A 20,210-nucleotide genomic window follows, 5' to 3' on the forward strand; every position below is an offset into this window, starting at 1 on the left:
AGATTCTCTTTTGTGATATTATAAATTAAAATTCAACAAACACAAATTACACCAACTGCACAATCAAGTAAAATAAATTACAAAATGCAAGCGCACAATTGAATGAAAGAGGAGATATAAAACAGCCAACGAGTGAAATCATCGAGAATGAGCAAATTTTCCACAATCATCGCACAAAGATAATTCCGCAAAATCGAAAGCCAAAAAGGGAAAAGCAATCAGAGAGGCAAGACGACTAAAAAAAGAGCACAACGCAACATAAGAAACAAAAACCAATTTTAAGTGATAATCAATAAAAGAAAAAAAAAGCGAAATCAAATTGAAAGGCTTTATTAGTAATAGACAACAACAACAACAACAACAACAACAACAACAACAACAACAACAACACCAATCAAGAACCCAAAACATATGTGATAAAGTCAAGTGTAAATCAAAGTTGAAGTGTGTGTGTGATGAACGGTGTTTAATAATAAATAAAAGTTTCATGGGGCTTATTGCATAAATTCCCGCTAACCGTTAAGAGTGATAAGGTCCGGACGCTAAGGTCCCATAAACCCAGATTGCGTGTTAAATAATACATGGCCGAAAAGACAGTGAGCAGCGGAGCAGCGAAAGATTAAGTTTATATTCCCATAACTGCCATTTTCAACTTCACATTTCCCGATGTCGTTCAATTTTCTAAGACTCGAACCTCAACCTCAACATCAACAACCAAAACACCAACAAAATCACCAATAACAACAACTTCAACAACTTCAAAAAAAGTGTGAAGGATAAGGATTTAATTGAGAGACAAGCGAATCAGCTTGAAGGGCGACATCAAAGCCACGCTGATGATGGGCTACATCATGGGTTGTGCTTGTTTCAAAGGTAGGAAAAAAACAAGTGTTGAAAACGCGTGTGAATACACAGAAAATAAATTTATTTAAATTAATTTCAAAAGATATTTTTATTGAAGTTATGATATAGCCAGGTTTATAGATACCCTTTCTAATAACCTGACTATAAAGGTCATTATATTCAAAATAAGCTAGAGAAACAAATAATATTATTATTAATAATATTAATATTTAATATCACAACTACTAAAAAATAAATCGCTGAGAATTCGAATGGAGTACATAAGGCATGGAAGGTTGAATACATACTCAGGAAATTAATTTTTGCAATAACAATTGTTTGAGAATCTTTTAAGCTAAAATGTAAAATATATTTTATATATTTTTAAAAAAAATTTTATAAGATGGATGAAAGTTGACAGCACTATTTTTTCCTCCAGTCGATCCCCATTCCACTGAATGATTTTCAATTGTCAATCGTCTATCTTTTATAAGCCACTACTTTCCCACCTCACTCGTTCGGTTTTTCCTTCCGCTCATTAGGCGAGAAAACCTGAGAAGAAAAAAAGATTTACAGCTTAGGGCTTTTTCTATTTTGTAACGCTCTTTTCGGTTTTTCTCGCATCCTACTGCACACGCATTTTCGCATTTTTCTATGCAACGTCACCTAGACGACGTCACTAAAACGGAAATGAGAGCCTGCGCTCTGCATCCTGCGCGCTCTTTTATCCTTATTTTCTCTCTCACTGTTAACTTTTCCATCTTAACATCTCTCTCTCTGTTATGTTTTCCTTCTTAACATTAATTTAACAGCAGTTTGTAACATTTTTTATAGCAAATTGAACATTGTTTTTTTTTTTTTTTTGGTGTGCAACTCATGACATGATGATTTTCTACTGTGTTTTTGGGCTTTTCGCGACTTTTCATGGTTTTTATGGGCTACAGTATATTTATTTTTATATTTTCGTCCTGCCTTTGTTCGTGTCTCTGTGTGTGTAAATTACTCGATAGCCTTTTTGAGTGCAATGTGATTTTTATGTTGCCTTTTGCACTTTCCTTGTTGTTTTCGCTTTTGGCTGAATGTTTGTGGAATTTTTTTCGGCTGGATCCTTGAGTTTGTTTATCTGTTTAGATTGGAATATGTAAGGTACATATATAATGTGTACGAAGTGGTGGCTTGATTTGTTTAAAGGTGAAGTGCATTCTTTGCTTACCTTGTGGTTTTTTCAGTTTGTCCTGATTGTCAGTCAAGCTCAGCCTTGACTGCACTTTATTTTATCGGTTTATCGTTTGCTGCTTTGAGGTTAAACTTAATTGAATGTTAACCTTTGAACCAAATATACCGGTATAATAGAAAGTATTTCAAGATACTATAATTTTACTAAATAAAAAATTGCCCTCTTATTAATTTAAATTGCATCGGGTTTGAAAGAAAACATAAAAAAAATTATAGTTATTATAATTTAAAAGGTGTTGTCAATAAGTTTTTCTCTTTTAAAATTTTTGTGTTAATAAATTTTTTTTTTTTTTGGGTGTATTTATACTTTATTTTTAACACCTTGAATTTGAAATTCCTTGTGAATGGTTAGCGTTCTTCAACCATCTCGTTTGAGACATTTTCTGCGACTTGCGAGTCCAGAGAATGCCTTTGGGCACTTAGCAGCCTCCTTTTGCTGGTTCTAAGCCCCATTTTCCTTGCTTTTGCATTCCATAAGCCACAAAGTATGAGTAAGCACTTAACCCTTTCTTTGACCGCTTTCTCTTACCCTTTCTTCTCCTTTCTCCACTCTCTTCTGGCTCTCTTGCATTCCTGACACGCATTGCAAGTCCTAACCTTTCACATTTATGCGTTGCACACGCCCATTTGCCGCCCACTTTTTCTCTTCCTAGTTAGTTTTATTCAATTTTTGCGCTATTTTTACTGATGCAATTTCACAGCGGAAGCAAGGAAATCGAGACAACCGTAGAGAAACTGGGTAAACGGAGTGAGAGCGGAGAAAGCGGGGAAAGCGGTGAAAGGAGGCTGCCTAAGTGCTTGGCCCATTAAAGTATGCAATCATTTTGCGGTTAGTTGCCCTTGTCTTCATTCCTTCGAAATCACCACCACCTTTCTTCTTCAGTTTCCACTCCCCCTTCCCTTTAGCAATTTCCCCGTTTTAACGGCTACATAAATTCCGCCACTGGCATTCGCCTTTAACCACTTTGCTACTCCATTCTAAGGTAGCAAGTTTCTTGACAAAATTATCAATTCTCAAGGTGTTTTCTTAGCTATAACAGGTGCACAAATTTATTAACTACCTTTAAGAGTGTCTAGCTTAAAGTAAAGTATTTTCAGTATTTAGTATTTAGCTTACATTTTTAAAAACATTTTAAGCATTCAGTGTTACGAGTATTTTACAAATATTCGAATACAGTTTTGATTTAAGATTAGCAATGATACACTACATTTAATTAAAATTTGATTTGAGTTTAGTTGATTTTTAAAAACTTATTCGTTTTGCATATCATTTTTAAGGATAAACATCAATAACTTTTTAAATGCCAATCTTTTCATCTTTGACATTTGTGCCACATTTTTATTTTGCTTTGCTGGATTCTGTGGGCCAAGTTCATTCATAAGCAAATTAGTGGAATTTCTCTTCTTCCTCTTCCAAGTCTATGCCCCCACAATTAAATCGAAAACACAACGTACTACCACCTCCCCTTCAGTTGTTCGTCCCTCTCATCTGGAAGTGAAAACACCCGTAGAAGCTACGTATAAATAAATAAATAAACAAGCGTTTAATTGAACCGGAAATTATTGTGTGTGGGTTGTGTGTATGCTTCTTCTTCTTGTTTTGCATCTCTCATGTGTGTGTGTGTGTGTGTGTGTGTGTGACAGTCTGTGTGCTTCTTATTGGAATTTGTTGTTCACTTTTATTTAGTTTTATCCCACAGATGTTGTTTGTTCGGATTGCGTTTTAGCTCTTCAACTTGTTTGCCCAGTTGGTTTATTGTGGTTGGAAAGAGAGGAGTTTATATTTGAGGTAATGAAAGAGAGGGGTTTACGGGGGTTATGAAAGAGATAGATGTACTGAAGGGGGAAAGAGAAAGCAGGGAAGATTAGAAGCTAGTTTCTCGCTTTGGGGCAGCAAAAGTATATACACGTTCTTGATTAGTTTTATTCTCGGTTTTGCCAACAAGTGCCAGAGATTTAAGCTGGAATAGGATTATGTAGTAAAGATTTTGGAACATTTATTGCTGCACTTTAAGGGGGTTTTTCGTGCAACAAAAGCTTATCCAAAGTTTTATTTTCGGTTTAATTGGGTGAACTATCATTCTTACTGCTGGCTTGTTAGAACTTATATTATTTTTTATGTTATTGCTTAAATGTGTGTTATATTTCGAGTTTTTCATTTTGTTAAGATTGTTTTTAAATTTATTTTCGGTTACATGATACGACTTTCTTAATTATTTAATAATATAATCTAATATTATTGTTTTTTTAATTGTGGGTCATTCCTATAGAGATAATTATAGGTTTTAAAATATTTCAATAACTTAATTCAAACGACTTACACTCCGCATCGAAAATAATTTAAATGAAACGTACTGCAAATCATCAAGTAAACATTTAAAGAGCTTTACTGAGAATTACGTTTTCTATTCATACTTTTGTTTAGAGAAGGGTATTTTCCTACCAAAAACCCATTAATATGCAACCCCTCGCATTAGCGTGATATTTTCGATTTGCATGTATGGGTGTGTGTCTGTGTTTGCATGTAACTGTGTGTGTGTTTTGTGTATCTTGCAGCACTTTCGTGGTAAATTAAAGTTGACAGTCGTTGCATGTTTCGACTTACAATACTCGACATGTACCATTTCCATTAATGTCTACTTCGCCACGCCCCCAACTTGTTGAATAAAATATAATTTGACATTATTTATTTGACTGAAGTTCTATCTTCACTGGTTAATCGGGTATTTCAATACCATAATTACCCAGCTGAAGGGGCTATAAAATATCCTGCAGACAACGAAGTACACTTTAGTGCCTCCAAAATGTCTCGAATTGTGACTGCTTTCAAAAGAACCGCTGTGGAATATTTTCGAAAAACAAGTCTCAACGGTTTCGGTCTGCTTTACTTTATCAGAAAACGCCGAGTTCAGAGAATCTTCTGGTTTTTGTTTATTAGTTTTGGCATAGTTTTGGCTGGTTATGCCGTGTTCGAAATGATTCTGGAATTTCTCAGCTACTCAACTGTTACAGATCTCTCGGAATTAAAAGTAGCGGAAGATGAAATGTATTTGCCCGAGTTAAGAATATGCAGTGGCTATAGGTTTAGTGGCAGAAAAATTGCAAACTATGTACAGAATATAGATAATGGCAATAATAAATCCAAGGAATATTTGTTAAAGGAATTGTCATTGCTTTCTGGTTATTTTGATTCTTTGTCTGTTGACTCAGAGGAGGTTTCTCAATATAATTTACTGGATATAAAAAATATTACCTCTCTTTTGATAAATTTATCACCCGCCTGCGAAACGTTAATAATAAAATGTAAACTTCAAAAAATCTCTGCCAATTGTTCAGAGTTATTTATATTAAAAGCTACTAATCAAGGCAATTGTTGTGTTTTAAATAAGGCAAATATCACGGGAGAACTTTCCCTTTTTCTAGATTCCTCACAAGAAGATGCATATCCCTTAAACGATAATTTCCCTGGCTTTAGTTTACATATACCAAGTTGGCTGGGTAGAATAAGCATTAACCCTGGTGAAATGGCAGCTGTACAAGTAGAAGTTATGGAACTTCAGGGAAATCCTCAATTAAGAGCGTATGCTATAGAAAAGCGAGGTTGTTATTTTTCTCAAGAGGGCGAAAGTAGGGAAAAGTGCCTTAACGAGTGTAGAATAAAAGCCACCTTAATTAATTGCCAGTGTGTGCCATATCCGTTTGGGTTGAGCGAGGAAAACTTTAAACTGCATTGTACTCTGGAGAATATAAATTGTTTGCAGTTGGTGGAGAGTGAGTTGTTCATTTCATAACTCTTTAAAATTATTTAATTTTAATAAACATACAGAAAACTGGTCACCAGCTCAGTGTCCGCAATGTTTGCCGATGTGCAACCAATTGTTTTATAGACTTAAGAAACAAGTCATAGACAATTTGCATCCTTGGAGAAGTGAATTGAATGTTAAATTAAAAACACCACATCGCCAGCTGTACAAAACTAATATACTCTATCATTGGTATCAAGTGCTTTGTGAGTTTATTTAACATTTAAAAACATTCTATGCAATTAAATTAAATTAATATTTATTTAAACCACACTAGCAAACATTGGTGGTGTTCTGGGCATTTGCATTGGCTGCTCTCTCATCAGTTTCTTGGAGCTGATCTATTTTATGGTCTTTCGCCTATGGTCCAACTATCTTCGGTAGCCAGAGATTTAATTAAGTTAAATGTTACCCATACGCCGTGTGGGCAAATTTGTTGTGATTCATCTCGGTGACAACGTGCGAGCGACAGGGCCGCATTAATCTTGATGACTTGAATTGTAACTGAGTCGAAATAAATGAGTGAAAAAAAGGGAAAAGAGTGGGTGGCTAATGGGCGATGGGTGGGGCTTAGCTGGAGTGTGCCGATCATCAAGGTTAAGTGGTCTGCTGAGTCCCTTTTTCATCGTCTCCCGGCTTGTTCGCAATTCATCGCCTGGGGTGCCACTTGATGACTACTGAACGGCAACAAAAAGATACAGAAAAATGTCTTTCCTTGTATGTAAACTGTACAAAATATGTTTATACATATATTAAAATTGTTTTTTAGATCTGAAGAAATACAATTTAAAGCAAAGAAAAGTTTTTAAATCACTTTGTTATTTATAAAAATCATAGTTTTAAATAAAATATACCATAATATATATCTCGTTAAGAATAGAAACTTTGTATAAGACCATTTGAATAATTAAATAGTGACCATAGTAAAAAATTAGTAAATTTTGAATGTTCAAGACTTGTAATAAAATTGTAATATTAAGAAATATTAATATTTTTAACAACGCACTTTTTACATAAGAAAACATTTTAAAATCTTAGAAAGATAAATTTAACTAATTAGAAACAACCTCAAGACGATCCATTTAATTTTATTATCTGGCTTAGTATTATTTTCTTTCAGTGAATTTGTGTGAGTGTGAGAACTTTTCTTAAGTGCACCTTAACGTACGCTTTTCTGTATTGATTTTTCTCAAACCACTTGTCAACTTTTGAATAATAAAATTCTTCTTTCTTTCGTTGCAGGTGAGTTTTCCCAAGAAAATGGTGTCCCTACATTCTATAGCGTAAGTTTGTAAACGTTTAAATTTAAAAATTCAAAAACTTAGCTAACAGAATCTGTTGTTAGACTGCTAACTAACAGGGAAAAGCTCAACGAAAGCTTTTAAAAGTGAGGAAATCAGCTATGAAGCACTTCCTCTAGAAAAGCTTGTACAAAAAGCTTTTGCTTAAGAGGCATACATTGTGTTGAATAAAGTGTAATTTTTATGGTCTTCTCTCAGTTATCACAAATCATGTTCAATCAATTGAAATGGAAGACAGAGAAGCTCATAAAATCGAACTTAAGCCATCCATTATCAAAAATCTGGCGATAAAAACTGCAATCTAAGCGTAGAGTAAAATCTAGTAGCAGCGCACACATTTTAATAGCCATCTGGGGACAAGAAAAACATTGAGCAAGGCAAACGTCTCCATTAATTTTAAAACCGCCATCTTATCAGGGCAGCGCGTCATGGTCCTAAGTGATTTTCCTCCAGCTCTGTTGATTTACGGAGAAAAAGCGGTGGAAAAGCGGATATCTGCTCTATATATTTTACACAAAGAGCCACTGAACGCAAGGACATGCGATGCCGTGTCCTTCACCTTCCCAAAAAAAATGAGAAAAAAATTTATACATAAATATCTCTGAGCGGAGGAACCTTCAGCGTTCCTTTTAAAGTATTCCGTATGCGGCGGCGGCTTGTCCTGGCATTATTATTTTTTATTTCCCTTAATTTTTTTTTGCCGGTTGATGAGCCGCTGATCAAAGACATTCCAGAATGGCTTTTCCGGGCAACAGTTTCGAGGAAAATTCAATTGGATTCGCTTAATGTGTCACATTACTCTCAATTTGAGTAGTTCGATTTAGCGGCAACTAATTTGGGGAATTTGAGAGCTCCACAGTTTGCGTGGGGAGGCTCTGAAAATAGCTCTTAGTTTTTCAGGGGACCAAAGGAATTTAATGATTGCTTTTCGGTTTTATTTATATTTTTAAATACATTTTATTTTCTACTTCATATAAAGAGGATTTCATGATTCTACAAATATAACAAAAAACTGTATAATAAAAACTTCTATAGATGTTTATGTTAATGTTTATTAAACATAGTACAACAATGTTTCTGGTTCAAACAATTTTATATAAAATTTTATAGAAACAACTTTAGGACAATGTTAATTTAAAATAATACAACAATATCATCAATTGCCAATTGTTAAATGAAAAAAATGGATTTTTCTAGTTTAACTTATACAATTTGAGCTACGGTTAACATTTTTCCTTAATTTCTTCTGGCTTGGAAACTTTAACTTCTTTACTTCTTCTACAAAAAAATCAATATTCAATGCTTTCTCCGTTTAGTTTTACAAAAAAGTTGTGAGAACAAGTTTAAAGTAAATTAACACTTTTTAAGGCGCATGTTATTACCATTAGCAACATGCGAAAAACGTTTTTCCAAAGCCCATCACGTCTGCATGTGTGGACAGTGGTCGAGGAGAAGTTTTTGTTGCAAACTTGAAATGAAATTGCTTCAAATTAAACATTTCGAACAGTTTAAGCTTGTGTCTCAAATTGCCTGCCATTGTATTTTGTTGCTCGACAAACTCCGTTCGGATGTGGTAGAAATGCTCCAAGGACATTAAGGCGAACCCATTCCATTTCCATTTCCTTCACTTTACCAGAAGCCTGCATCGATGTTGACTGTCTCATTTGCATAATTCTAATATGGAACATTTTTGGCCAGCAACAGAAGCAGCAGCAGCAGCTTCCTCAACTGTCCACCTACACACAAACGCACCCAAACACACACACATGTACTCGGTTTTCGTCCTGGGCCAGGAGATTTGCATATATAAAAGCGTAGCTGTGTCCTTGTCAACGTAAATTACGGCCATTTGATTTCGGCAATTACAACGCATTTTTGTGCAACAATTTTCCGTTTTTTATTGTACCCAAAAAAAAAAAAAATACATTTTAACTTTAATAAGTTTGTCTTGAAAATAAACTACACACAGTATTAAAGTATAAGTTTTAAAATTAATACTTAACTTTTTTGTTTAATTACCGGTGAGTTAAGTTTTATAATGATGCTTTCGTAGTGTTCATGTAATACTCATCTAGTTAGTTTTACGGCCGGCCTTGCCACCATGTTTGTAGCAAGTTAAGTTGGTTGTGCCACACCATTTGTTTAAGCTATGGTGTTTATACATTCTCAAATTTTCCCATTTTATTTTTTTTAATTTCACAGTGAATGAAATTTGTTTTCAGTGTAGGCTCTTGTTTTTTCTCTGCTTGATTTATGTATTTTTTTTATTTGTGGAGAAACGATTTCAATTTAAGCTGCTCACTCAACTTCGACATGTTGGCCAAGTTAATTATGAGCTTTTCCTTGGACTTGTCTGCAGTCGACAATATTTATTGTTGCTGTCCCGTCTGCAGGACTTCCTCTGTGATTTTTTGCTTTTGTCCGTCCTTTGTTCGCGGTTTGGTTTTCCTGCAACCAAGTCGCAGCAATTTGGCTCTCAGCCAAAAAAATAAAAACAAAAAAAAAAAAAGGTAGACAACCTTGGCCATGAGAAGGACTTTCTATTTATCTATTTGGCCGAAGCCGAAGCCAAGTTGCCGACTTGTTTTTGGGCTATCTGCATTTTGCGGGTGGAAAATGAGAATGAAAATGATTATCATTTGTTTTCGTTAAGTTGGCTAAAACCAAACTGTCCAGAGCCAACAAGTTGTGGCATCTCATAAAAATGAATTACGTGCGACGGAGCGAAGTAGTCCCAAGGATTCTGTAGTTTATCTAAGCTCTTCCTTCTTTCCCCCTTTTGCCAAAATTTTTCCCAGATCTCCAGGGATAAGTTTGTTTCGTGGGGAATTCCGGCAATAAGGAACGAACATGTTCACTCGCCCATGATATGGGACAATTTGTTGTGGTTTAAAGGAATGCAAATTGAATTTGCTTGTGTAAAATTATGTATAGCGAAATTCGTAAAATATGCGCTTGATTTCAAAGCCATACAAGATAGGAGTTGTAATAAATGTATTTCCATATTTTGCTTGTCAATTTATTATCATACGGAAGTTATTGTTTATTAATAAAATATAGATCAAAATATATGAATGTTAATATGTTTAAATATTTAAAAAATCATGGTACAATTAAAGAAACATTAGTTCCTGTTCCTTTAAATTTGAATCTTAAATATCATCTCCTTAGAGTTTCTTATAATGACATTAAAAAAAAAAATTATTTAGGTTATGTCCGTCAGAATTATTTTCGGCAAATTTACTTACGTTTCTATACTGAAGTCCTTAAAAGCTAAATAAAAATTAACTCACTTTTATTTTGGTGTAGATTTAGTATTCAATTCTTCAAATTACATATGCCAAAGTAATTTCTCCTTTGTCAAACAAATTGAATCGTTTCGTCCAATTACAAAAAAAAATATTTCAAAATAATTTGTATCGATTTTGGTGAAGAGCTCTCCTCGTTTTGTCCCCCCCCTAACGACTATTTTGCCTGCATCAATTTAGTCCTTTGCGATTTACATGATTTTCCTTTGCCGACGACTTTCCAATCCGCTTTTCAGCCTTTCCCCCGCTGCCCTTGACCATTGTGTAAGTCCTCCCGGAGCGGAGTCTTATGCAAATGCTTTTCAGGGGCGAAAGTCCTCTCAATCGAGGCGGGATTCCTTTCTCGTCGTCCTGTCCGTTCAATCAAAGTTGACACTGCCTGGCGGGAACATCCAGGACTCGAGATTCATCCCTGTCATTGTCATTTTCAGTGTGTGTTTGGTGTGTGTGTGTGTGTGTTGAGTTGTGTTGTGTGTGGGCGTCGCATTAAAGCGATTTTATTTATGCAACGGCATGTGCGCTCGCTGAGCTGAGTTCTTAACCGAATTTCGCATGCAAATTTTGCACGTGCCCTCGTCTTTGTGTGCATTTAATTATTAAAATTTAATTTGGCCAATTTTCTCGTCCTTTCTTTCAACCCAAAAAAATCAAACTGGAAACTACTCTAATATAGAGGTCCTTTGTCTGCCAAGCAAACAACCTGTTTGCATCCTCAAAAAAAAAATCTAAAATATAAGCCGAAATAGTTTTTCTTTTTAGAGGACATGGCACATCATTGTTATTCCTGTTGCTCTTCTCTTTTAGCTGATAAATTTTTGATAACTTGCGTCACTGGCATATTTAATGCAAAAGGAAAAGTTTTCCTTTTGCGTAAGAGAGCCGTGCGAAAATTTTAAGAGAGCCAAAAGCTTTCCGGTTTTCCCATTTTCCCAGCACGTGCCGTTTTTGTCGGCGAAAAGCAGCGAATTCAAGTTCAAGTCGCACACAACATTGAAAGCCAAGTTCACAGGCTCCAAGGCTCCCTCATGCTCTCTCTCTCTTTCCAACCGTGTCATGCTCTCTCTTTCGGAGGCTCTGACTATGTATTTTTGTGATTATGTAAGCAGTTTCTGCTGTGTTGCTCCAGCTATTTGTCCTTTGTTGCTTTATTATTTACTATCATTTCGGCAATTGGCATATAAAAAAATGTACAAAATATAAAAATTTGTAGCACAATCGAGGTGCAGAAAATAATATTAAACAGCTGCCTTGACTAATTTAAGAGGAAAATCTCTTAACAATGTTAAAAAAAAATTTCCATTGAAAAAATTAAAAAATTTTAATTTACACATGAATTATGAAATTGAAGAAACATAAAAATATTAGACATTCTGATATTCAATTATAAAAATATAATAACTAAAAACAACAAACTAATGTAAAAAAATACAAAATTGTTGCAATTTTTTTTTTAATGTTTATTTCTTATATTTATATAATATTATTAATAATTAATTTTTCTAAAAACTCCTTATATGCAGCTTTCTACCATTTTCTTAATGAGTATTAAACACTTGAGAAAAGTGTAAAAGCGTATGTTATTTTCTCTACTGTTGTTTATCCTTGTTGTTTTTTTTTGTTTATCCTTGTTGTCTTTGTTTTATTTTTGTTTGTGTCCGAAAAATTTCAATTGCATTTTTGGGTATTTATTTTTCATTTTCCTTGGCATTTCGCTCAATGCTGGCAGCCGTCCTTTTTGTGATTCTTCACCAGAGCTATCTGTTGTTTGTTGTGTGTTTTCTTTTTGGCCTTCTTTTATCCGTTTTTCCCCCTTATTTCCCTTGTCAATCGAGAAGAACAAAGCGGAAGGATGTTCGCCACCGCCGCCATAGTTTTTCCCTGTCCCTTTCTTTGTTTCATCTGGCTGTCTCTTTCTCTGCAATCTCCACCCGTCTCTTTCTGCGTGTTTTGGCATTCGTTGCGTGCTTGTCTCACATATCTCAGCTGCTATAGCTTCTATATATTCGTTGTAGCATCCATAAAATTGTGTAAACTTGTGTTTTCTATACCAACTACTTGGCATTGGTTTTTGCTTATGTCTCTATATATTTTTGGTAAGAGACGAAGATTTTCCCTTGTTGCGCATTCGAAATGAAGTCGGATTTTCCCTGAGGGCAGCTCCAATGTTTTCCTGGCCTTGATTAGCTTTCGGTCTTGCCCTGGAGATTGTGGGAATTTCAATTCAAATCGCTGTGTGCCACTGGTTTATATTTAGACGCGATCCCGATGTTTAACCTTGTGCGCAAAGGCGCACACTTCCTTTTCGGCGTGTCACTATTGTGGGTTTCCTCGTAGCCAGATGACAATTATGCTGCCTGGCATTGATGGTGATTCTGAGCGAAGGACCAAAAGGACAGGGACACGGGGCAGAAGGACACGGCCAAGGACGCGGTCGGAAACGAGAAGGGCGGGACGACAAACATTGCCATCGAGTTATGACTTTGAAGTGTTTGCTCATCAACGCAAAAGTTATAGTAGCTCGGCGACACTTCTCCCCCAACTATCATAGTTTCATTGTTGAGTTGCTCTGGAGTCTATCGAATTAAATGCACCTGTTGGTAGCAATTATTTAAAAATTTAAAGGAGTCAAATGCGTATGCTTATAAATACGTATACGTTATATTATTTTCTTCTTAAGTTCCATTTTATTAAATTTAGTTTTCATCTTTATCTAAAGTTTATTATTTTAGCCTAATCGAGTTTAGATAATAATGTCTTTTAATTAAAGGATAGTTGTTTTAAATTGAAGATAGTAACTATATTTCAATCTTAGCATAATCCAGTTTTGATAGATAGTAGTATTTATATTTCAATTTAATTTAAATCTTGTTATAGAAGATTTAGTATTTATACAATATTATTTCAGTTTATTCAATTTTTCTTGTGCCATAAACATTTTTCTTTAATTTTTGATAATAATGTCTTTTAGTTGAAGGTAGGAACTACATATATTTCAATCTCAGTTAATTTAGGATTTTATAGGCGTTTGACTAACGATAGTGACTATGTTTCATTTAGATACCCTATAGCTTAGTCTATATCCCGTTGCCTGCTAATGACTTGGACTCTTTTAATTTGCTGCTTGTCTGCCACATGCCATTCGGCATTAATTTAGCTACAGCCTCTTTTCCCACTCTATTTTGCCTTTCTCCCGCTTAATTACAATAATTCATCAACTTGTTTTCGTTCTATAGAAATCCAACCACGCTCCATGTTGATTAAATTCATGTTCCCATTGTTTGCCTCTTTCATTGAGTTTGGATGGAGATCCCGGAAACTTAATATGGAAAATGGGTTATATTATTTGGTTTACGGTTTATGGTTTATGGTTTCTCCTTTCGGTTGCATGTGCAACAGGCAAACACCAGCATAAATATAATATATATGGCCCTGACCATGGCCATTGCATTGACGCACACGAAAATCCAACCCCTCACCTTCTGCATTTTCCATTTTCCATATTCCTCTCGCTGGCTAGCCGCAAAACTCCTGGCTGATGATTTCAATCAGACTGTGGGCGTGCATTAATGAAGGGGCAAATCGGTGAAGAGGCAAGGCAGGGGGTAAATCGAGCAAAGGCTGGGGAAATTTGGGGAGTGGACAGGACAATAGGCTTTGGCGAGCCGGGCCAACAAACATGGCATAAACAAAACACACACGCACACTCTTCCGAAAAATAATGGCCAATGAGAGCGGTAAAGAGAAAACGCAGCAAGAGTTGGCAAAAGCTTTTCCTGACCAAGAGAAAATCCCATAGCTTTTCCTGCTCTTTCGATGCTCAGTGATGCTCATTTTTGCTTAGGAAATGAATTCTAGCTAATCAGACAAGCAATAAAATTTGTTTATTTATTTATTTCTTTATATATTTCTTTATTCATGTATTTATTTATTTATTTTTTTATTTATTTGTTTATTTATTTATTAATTTATTTGTTTATTTAATTATTTATTTATTTATTTATTATTTCATTTTTTTTATATGTTTTTGACCAGTTTCATGACTTCTTTAACCTTTTGAAAAAAATGTTTATGAACAATGTTTTTTTTAGCATTGTTTTTTTTTATAAAAATACATTTCACTAGTTTTATGCTTTCTCTTAAATTCTATGAAAATTGTACAACATTTCCTTAACCTCTAATTTGTCTTAGCCAAATGTAGTTACAAAGTTGGACAAAAGTTTAGCATTCTTAGCATGATTTGCTTAACCCATTTTGAAAGTGCTTTAAAAATTGTTTAAGTGGTCTCTAAAATTACATATATGATCAGAATAGTTACCGAACTTCTTAATTCCATAACCATTTCATTTTGAATTAAAGCCTTGAAAACAATGAGATAAGACGACAGTTTTTACAACCAAACTTTGTCGCAGCGGTTAAATTATGTAGTGAAAAAAGGTTTGCAGTTAAAAGGTATGTGCACTGATACAAAAATTGGAATATTAAAACTAAATATCTGAATTCAAAATCTTTTATATTATATTTAAATTAAATATTAAATCGCAAAATTAAGTACAATGCATATTAAATTGTATGATTTAATTTTAAAATATTTTGATAAAGGTAAAAAATATAAGATTTAAAATAGTTTCTATTTGTTTGAAAAGCATTTTGTTTAAGTTAAATGTGGGTTTGGTTGGAATTACATGTTCAGATATTAAAATAAATATCGATATCATATTTAAAATAACAAAATGTTTGGCTATAACACTAATTTTTTTTCCCAGTATTGCAATAATGTGGCATAATGTGGCTTACTGGCAGGGCAACGTGGCTAGAACTCTTTTGGCCAGCTAAGAGAGTTCTAGATGGTGGGTTTGGAAGGTTCAACCACCAAGAAAAGCTCTCTCTGCGCCGCTTATCAGTTGGGTGATGTGATGCTGCTCCTCCGGTGGCTTCACGCTCCACGCTCGGTGCTCGATGCTCGATTCTCGAAATTCTTGGGTGGTTGTGTTGCGACGACGACGACTTTTGTGTGGTTCTGGTGTCGCTGCTCGTCGCTCGTCGCTTTTCGCGCGGCGCTGCGAGATGTCATGAAAAACATTTGAACGGCTTCCGTGGGCCATCAGTTTGTTGGCAATTCTCGAGCCCGTCGGAACACAAAATAATATTCCAAAATTAGCAATCCCCAAATCTCAAAAAATCTCTCACAAAGCGCCAAAACAACAAAAGACACACAAATAATAAATGCTTATCAATACAAAAGCCAAACAAATTGTGATGTGATACGAGGCGGATAATTAACGCGTCTTTTGAGTTTTTCCCTATTTTCCTTGAACCTTTTCGGTTATTTTTGGGTAATCTTTATGTTCTGCCATTTTGGAAATTCTTCTTTTATGAGCTGTTAAAGTGTTTTGGTTCTGTGTGTGCGCGCGAAGTTAATTTCAAATTTTCGGTTATGCTTTTTGGCAATTTATGCGCGCCGTTTATATGTGCTAAGAGTATAAAAATCGAAAACAACAAAATCATAAATAAATATTTTTGGCCGTGAATGAAATTGAAAATATTGTGGACATACACAAGAATACATACATATAGCGATTTGAGCACTAAGTGGAACCATTAATTTTGATAATTAAACAAAAAGTGCATTGACTTTGGCACGGAGGCAAATTCCCAATGCCAAATACAAAATACAAAGTCAAGGTGTTATATTGTTAACTCTTGTTATTGTTGGCACTAAATGTTTATGTGCATTCAAATGTGCGTGTGCGAAATGCATTTTATTTAACGAATTTATTCGCAATATAAAAGCGCTAGCGGCTACAAAATAATCAACAGAAACATATTCGAATATTGCAATTTTTGTGTGTGCTTGAAAAAATCGTAATATTGTAAGAATAAATTGAGGGAAAACATAAAAATGATTGTAAATGTAATATGAAAACAAGCTGGTGATTTTAGTATTTTGTTTGGCAATTGTGTGTGCAAATAAAGTGCATTTTTATTATTTGTAATGTAAAAGTTGGCATTCGTTCACATATTAATATTGTAATGAATTTTTACAAGTAAATAAATAAAATGTGAATTTTTTTATTTTCTTTCATTTTGGTAAAATAAAAATACAGTGAATTAAAATGTTTTTAGGGTCTAAAAAAAAGATCGTTTGTCTAAATGATAAAGAATAGCTAAGTTATTGCAAATTTAATAAATTGTATTTTTCTTAACTCATAAGGATAAAATTAAATAAATTAAATTCCTATCCATTTAGAAATCAAAATTTTGCCAATTACTATCCGACTGCTATCCAAATTAATTGTATAAATTACTACAAATTGAAGCTTTTATTGCTTCTCCACTTTCAATTCTAATCGCATCAGCAAAAATACCTAAAACACAAATAAATTGCCATAAAGAAAGCTAATATTTAATCCAACATAGAACCGAAACTTGAACAAATGTTTGAGAATCAACCTCCACACAAACACACACACACTCAACCAGCCACGCCCATTGGAAATAGCTATTATAAGTTTTATTTGCAACTAGGAAAAGTAAATTACCGAAAATTTCAATTCGATTGAGGCCAAAATAAACAAAACAAAAGGCGGCAGCAGAAACCACTCAATTCACATGAGAATTTCCATAGATGGGAAAAGTTTAGCAATTAGAGTGAGTCGGGTAGATAATCAGATCGAGGGATAAGATGACAGGAGGCTAAAAGCAAATTGGAGTGGAAAATGGTTGTAAACCAACTTTATCATTATCCAGTGGCCGGCCACTCAAATTATAATTTACTGGCCTTAAACTCAACTTGGCTGTTCGCTGTTTTTTCGGGCTTTTCTTCGTACACAAGACAAATAAATTTGTAAATTTACAAACTGTTAGAATATTTTGCTAGCCTTTAAAACGCGTTTTATACATTTTAAAAATTTGTGGAAGAAATGTCGTTTACAAATAAATAGTTTTTAGAACAGAAAAGTTATTTTAGGTACGAAAGCTGATTTAAAAATGTAATCGTTTAAATGTTTTGAAAATGCCATTGAATCATTAAGACGACTTCAAACTGTTCTTAATGGGCTCTTAGGGTTTTTCGATTTCCATATTTTATAAAGGCTTTTTTTAACAGTGTACATTTTGTGTATTTTTTCATAACAAGAAAATACGCACCTGAGAGCGAAATTTGACCCGTGTATCTGCACGATACATAAATAATAATACCCTCGGATGGCGAAGGCGGACCAGCTGGGTTAACTGAAGCAAATGGCCATCGATATGGATGCCATTTGCTGAAGTATCCTTGAGGGAAAAAAGTGGGGGAAAAGAAGCTAAGCAGGCTTATTTGCTGAGCTGCTGCTGCTGCTGCCCCTCCGAATTTTCCTCTTTTCCCCAACCTTCGGGCTTACGTGACTTTTGTGCCATGTGCGAGTGGTCCTACCATAATTCTTCCATTTTCTCTTTTTGGATCTTGGATCTCTGGGTGCAAGTGAAATTAATGAAGCAGTTCATCCGACACTGAATTGATTGGCTTATTACGCTGGCAACTTGAGTTGAATTTCACTTTCACTTTCACTCATTCGCTGTCGTTTCGCAGACAAGAGCGATTTTTTTGGCTCCAGCAGGACAAGTGCTGCGATGACAGGACATTTCTTTTGGCTTGCAAGCCTCATTTGTCTCGCTGTTTTGCTGTTTGACTGTTTTCTGCATTTTCCCCACGGGGGAAAAACATATGGACGGTTTCTCATAATTGAATTCCCATCAAACCGCAAATAACATCAAAATTACATTATTTGCTCTTGCCGTTTCGTTTCCATCTCCTTTTATTTTTGTTTTTGTGTCCCGGCTCTTAATTGCGAAACATTTCCGATATTTCAGTCACGTTCGAGTGCTATCAATATGCCACGTCAATGCCTCAATATTCGGCATCAGTGGCAACTTTTTTTTTTGCCACCCATTCATCCAGCAGCCATGCCATTAATTTTTGGCTTTCCTTTTTTTTCAAACCAACATTTACATAATACCACAAAGTGTGTATAGAAGATGGGTGGATAAACCTCCCGAGTCATTTGTTTGATTAGCAATTCCGATGGGCGTGACAGAAACACTCAGAAGTCGAGGAAACAGAAAAAGAATAGCTCATAATCTATGTGAATTTTTCAGAAAAGCAGAAACAGAAACTTAAACGGCAGTTACTAAAACCAAAATATTGTGTTTCCTGAATCAAACTCAAACTCAAACATACTACGATTTCAAAAATCCATATAATTAAACGGTTAACAAAAGCATCAAATAAAAATCAACTACACGGGTCGGTTGTTGTTTACAAAAGAATAAACCATAAACTAAACTATATCTACACACAAAAATATATTTAAATCAATATACAGACAGAAAAAAAGACAAGCGTTAAAGAGGCTTTCAAAACTAACATTTAATGTGAACGTATTTTAAACCCATAAACCTATAAGCAACGTATATATATATATAAAGGCTTCAAATTGAATCGAATGTGACAAAAGAATTAAACATTTAACCAACTGCTCAACCAATGTCAACTAAGTAAATATTTGTTAATTACAAAAGCCAAAAACCAAAACCAACAAAGACAGCAACACTATACAAATTAAAGCAAACAAAGTTACAAAACGCCGCAATTGAAAGCTTCCATTTTAAAACAGAGAAATATATATATATGTATGTGACACATTAAATATTTAAATATATGAATTTATGCAACATATATATATGAACTTATAAAATATATATAAAAAAGTTACTATTTTCTATGAATATATATATATGACATATATATGCGTGTTGGAGACAACAATATTTTAATAAATAAAATCAATTGAGAACAATAACAGAGGAAGTAGCAAACATTGAGCAGAATAAACAGAAATACTAGTTTAAAAATAGTAACTACATGGAAATAAACCAAATACTGCATTGAAAAATCAAAATCCCACAAAGATCAGAGATAAAAACATTTATCAAATAACAAATCAAATCAATTGATAACAATTCAAGAGGAAGTTTGAATAAAAGTAACAAACTTTGAGCAAATAGAAGCTGAAATTAAAATTATATAATACAATAATTAAAATCAAAGTCCCATAAAGAGCAAAGGAAAAAACAATATTTTAAAAAATAATCAAATTAAATGAAAACTACAAGAAAGGAAGAACTTCCTTACTTTGATTATAATTAAGCTGAAATAGGCCACAAATACTACTATTTAAAATAGTAAAAAAATTATAAAAAGAAAAATCAATTAAAATCAAAATCACACAAAAGAGGAGAAAATTAAAAATAAATCATCCTCATTTGCTCAGACAAATGCTGCAATACCAGCAACCGCAACAGCAACAACAGCAGCAGCAACAGATACTGCAACAGGAGCAACACCAACCACTGCAACAGCAGCAGCAACATCATCAGCAACTGCTGCAGCAACAGCTGCCGCAGCAGCGACGGCAAACCTACAAGGAGTACTTGCAGCAGCATCAGCAGCAAAAGCAACAGCAGCTGCAACAACAGCAACAGCAGCAACCTTTGCGGATATTCCGAGTCCACTACATCCGGTTGAATTCGAAGGACGGTGTACCGTCCATCAACCAACAGGTCAATGGCTATCCCAATGGATCTCCAAATGGCGCCAAAATGAAGACCATAGCACCGAATATCCGCCGACGGCGGCGGTGCGATAAGCACCACTTGGAGCTCTACTGCAATGAGACCAC

At 34.5% G+C, this 20,210-nt stretch overlaps 2 protein-coding genes across 2 annotated transcripts in view; both read left to right on the forward strand.

The window, feature by feature from the left end:
* LOC108145804 (phosphatase and actin regulator 4) overlaps positions 1-20,210 on the forward strand; it is an 88,426-nt gene that overhangs the window by 34,742 nt on the left and 33,474 nt on the right.
* Positions 4,884-6,278, forward strand: LOC108145596 (sodium channel protein Nach). The gene is given in 3 exon segments (XM_017271131.1): positions 4,884-5,850; positions 5,906-6,088; positions 6,160-6,278. Coding segments are annotated over 3 exon segments (1,269 nt in total).

Source organism: Drosophila elegans, unplaced genomic scaffold, assembly GCF_018152505.1.
Source record: "Drosophila elegans isolate 14027-0461.03 unplaced genomic scaffold, ASM1815250v1 contig_208, whole genome shotgun sequence".
Classification (NCBI taxonomy): domain Eukaryota; kingdom Metazoa; phylum Arthropoda; class Insecta; order Diptera; family Drosophilidae; genus Drosophila; species Drosophila elegans.